Source organism: Eucalyptus grandis, chromosome 9, assembly GCF_016545825.1.
Source record: "Eucalyptus grandis isolate ANBG69807.140 chromosome 9, ASM1654582v1, whole genome shotgun sequence".
Classification (NCBI taxonomy): domain Eukaryota; kingdom Viridiplantae; phylum Streptophyta; class Magnoliopsida; order Myrtales; family Myrtaceae; genus Eucalyptus; species Eucalyptus grandis.
Window position 1 is genome coordinate 34,071,141 of NC_052620.1, and position 3,515 is coordinate 34,074,655.

The 3,515-nt window shown below is 46.5% G+C and overlaps 1 protein-coding gene across 1 annotated transcript; it reads left to right on the forward strand.

Moving 5' to 3' along the window:
* Positions 1 to 311: 311 nt before the first annotated feature.
* Positions 312 to 2,485, forward strand: LOC120288118 (protein trichome birefringence-like 19). Its single transcript, XM_039301501.1, has 2 exons — positions 312 to 968; positions 1,517 to 2,485. Exons 1-2 carry the CDS (start codon positions 426 to 428, stop codon positions 2,339 to 2,341), a joined length of 1,368 nt encoding a protein of 455 aa, XP_039157435.1. The 5' UTR covers positions 312 to 425; the 3' UTR covers positions 2,342 to 2,485.
* Positions 2,486 to 3,515: the final 1,030 nt, after the last annotated feature.

Genomic DNA, 3,515 nt, shown 5'->3' on the forward strand with positions numbered 1-3,515 from the left:
TTGAACAAATAAAAAGTTCAGAAACTACATTACATATTAAACTAAAATTAAGATATCACATTACACATTTGATCAAAGTTTAAGAAGTATTTGTGTCATTATTTCTATATCTTTTGTAATATAATCCCTGTGAACTTTGCTTCTTGAGACGTATGTCATGCGCTCGCCATTGCCGTCGGTGCTTCAACCTAACGGGGGCTTAAAGAAAGACAAGGAAAAAAGAACACGACACAAACGACAAAAGAAGCAGTGGCTTCGAAACGACTAAAAATATTTTTAAATGCTTTGATTCCAAATATGAAGTCCTAAACGCCGACCTCATATTTTTCGACGTACCTTTCATGCACGCTTAGAAGAGTCTCTCTCTCTCTCTCTCTCGCTCGCTCGCGCTTGCACGAACGCCATACACACACCCCTTATCTGCCATGAAGGTCCCGCTCTCGGAGCATCACGGCGATAGGAACGCGCCGCAGCACAACGCAGGTGTCAACTTCAGGAGGGCGACGATGATCGTTCCCGCCGTGATTCTTCTTGCCGCGATCCCTCTATGGCTCCTCGTTGTGAGCTCGCCCGTCCAGCCTCAAGATTATCCTCCAGCACGGTTGATGGAGGACGAGAACGGCAGCCCCGAGGACACAGTATTGGGGGCGGCAGTGGCAGCGGCGGCAGTGCCGGTGGTGAGGGAGAAGAAATGCGACGTGTTCGTGGGGAAATGGGTGTACCGCCCGGACGCGCCGACATACTACACCAACGAGACTTGCTATGCGATAAGCGACCAGCAGAACTGCATGAAGTTCGGGAGGCCCGACATGGAGTTCCTGAAGTGGCGTTGGGAGCCGGACGGGTGCGAGCTCCCCCCGTTCAACGCTGCCGAGTTCGCTGAGATGGCGCGAGGGAAGTCAATCGCCTTCGTCGGCGACTCTCTGGGGAGGAACCACATGCAGTCCCTGTTGTGCCTCTTGTCCAGCGTAAGTGCTCGATCCAGTTACGGTTGACTAGATTATTCTAATCGCCACGAACTAATCACTTCCTCTATTCAAAACATGAGAAACTACTTACGATCGACCTTGTTTATCATGTGATTATACTCAAGATGAGCCCTGGCCAATGAATTTTCTCGTCTGCAGAATTTAGTTTTACGTCGATTTGACCGATTGCTTGCAGTGTCTGAGTCGTGGGCAGAGAAATGCGCTAAGTCAATATGAGCTGTTCTTAGAATGACCTTTTCTTATTTTTAATGGAAGTTTAAGAGCAGAAGATCGTATGCCCACGACTCCCTTTCTCCTAATTATTGCTCTAAAAACGACGCAAGAGCGAACAAAACAAGGACTTATTATATTTTCGGGAATGTCATAATAAATTTTTCGACTATACCTTAGGAAAAATATTTGCCTAGATAGTGATGAGTGTATTCATATCGATCATAACTTATATATACAAAATTCTCTAGTAAGGTTGACTTTTAAGTTGTAATTTCATCTTTGATCTTACCGCGTTTTATGTGTAAAATCATTAGGTAGACCAACCGGAGGACATATCTCTCCGGTACACCACGGACTACAACTTCAAGCGGTGGTACCTCCCCAAGCACAACCTAACCCTAGGCACCTTCTGGGCCCCTTTCCTGGTCCGCACCACCGACGCCCGCGGTGGCCAGACCCTCAACGGCATCCTCACGCTCCACCTAGACGAGCTCCACCCTTCTTGGTCCGCTGAGATCAGCGCCTTTGACTATGTCATCGTCTCGGCGGGCCAGTGGTTCTTCCGCCCGCTCATCTACTACCGGAACGGGCGGCTCCTGGGCTGTTCAGCATGCGGGCAGGACAACGTGACCGAGGTGTCGAGGTTCCAGGCATATCAAGCGGCGCTACGCACCACGCTGAGAGCCATCACGGGAAGGAAGGGCCGTGAGGGCAGCGGCGGGGGCGGCACCACATTCCTGAGGACGTTCTCGCCAGCACACTTCGAGCACGGGGACTGGACCGACGGGGGGAGCTGCCCAAGGACGCGGCCGTTCGGGAGCGACGAGAAGAAGCTGGAGGGCTACGACCTGGAGTTCTACGTGGCGCAGGTGGAGGAGTTCCTGGAAGCGGAGAGGCAGGCGAGGGCGGATGGGTCGAAGATCCGGCTGCTCGACACGACGCGGGCGATGCTGCTCCGGCCCGACGGGCATCCGAACCGACAGTGCAACTGGCCCAAGAGCAACGTGGGCCGGGCCGATTGTGTGCACTGGTGCTTGCCCGGCCCGATCGATACGTGGAACGAGCTCTTGTTTTATGTGATGAAGTCGGACAGAGGTGGGAAGTTCGCTCAAAGGAAGCTACAGAACTTGCGCAGCTGATGTTTATGTTTATACGATATCGAGTGGAATTGGGAAAAAGGCAAGTGCATTTTTTTATCGTTCGAAAAATGGTTTTGGCAATTTTCTGTTTTTCCAGCCGAAAATTTTCGGCAAAGCATGGGGAATAGCGATTCCGTTTGGGCCCGTTTCCGCTCTTGAACACGGCTTTAAATGACCTAGCATAAACCCGTTGTTGCAGGCCACTAAACCTGTCAAAATGAGTGATAAATTCATTTATTAATTCATATGAGTGTTAAATGGGTTAATTATATTGACAAAATATGTCATAAATGGATTTAAATATAATATGAGTGTTAAATAGGTCATAAATGGGTTTAGTTAAATAGGTATATCATAGCCCAATATATTACTATGACCCTCTCTTCACACTCTCCCTCCTTCACTTGTTCTTGCGCTCACTCTTATCTCAGTTTTGCTATGAATTTTCGTCAACTGGATTAGATATGGAATTGTTTTAGCAATATGGATTGGGTCGCGTATAAATCAGGTTAAGTATGAGTAACTAGATTTGCATTGCATGGAAATTGATCAAAATGGGTTAAATGGGTCTATTTGGGTCGGACAATATATGACCCAATCTAATCCACTCGTTTTATGGTTTACTTATCATTAGGGGTGATTAGTTCTTGGTTTGGTTCGATCGCACCAACAAATCGGTAATTGGACCAAGAGAATCGGTACCCCACTTATGGGATCAATGATTTGGTAGATTTACATATCTTAGTTGAAATTTTTGGATTAATTGAATCGCTAATCCTGTTGCAAGTTGAAATTGGGATTTCCTCCAAGATTTAGGGAGAAGATTGAGCGATGATGGCATCGTAATTATAGGGGCATGCTCGAAAGAAGGAGGATGATTCAATGGATTCCTTTCCATCAATGACGAACTCACAACTAAAAGGAAGGTATGAGTAAGCGAGGGAGGTAAAATCGGGAAATCTTTGTAGGAAAGAAATAAAGTAAAATAAAGAAAGAAGCAAGAGACAAAAGGAGCAAATTGGATGAATTCATGCAACAATAAGAAAGAAACAAAGATTTGCTTCATCATTCAGAATAAGTGAGGTGTGAGAGCAGATTAGGGTTGAGGTTTACACTTTACTTCTTTACGAAATCAAAAAAATATAAATTGGTTGATTGAAATGTTTTGGTTTCG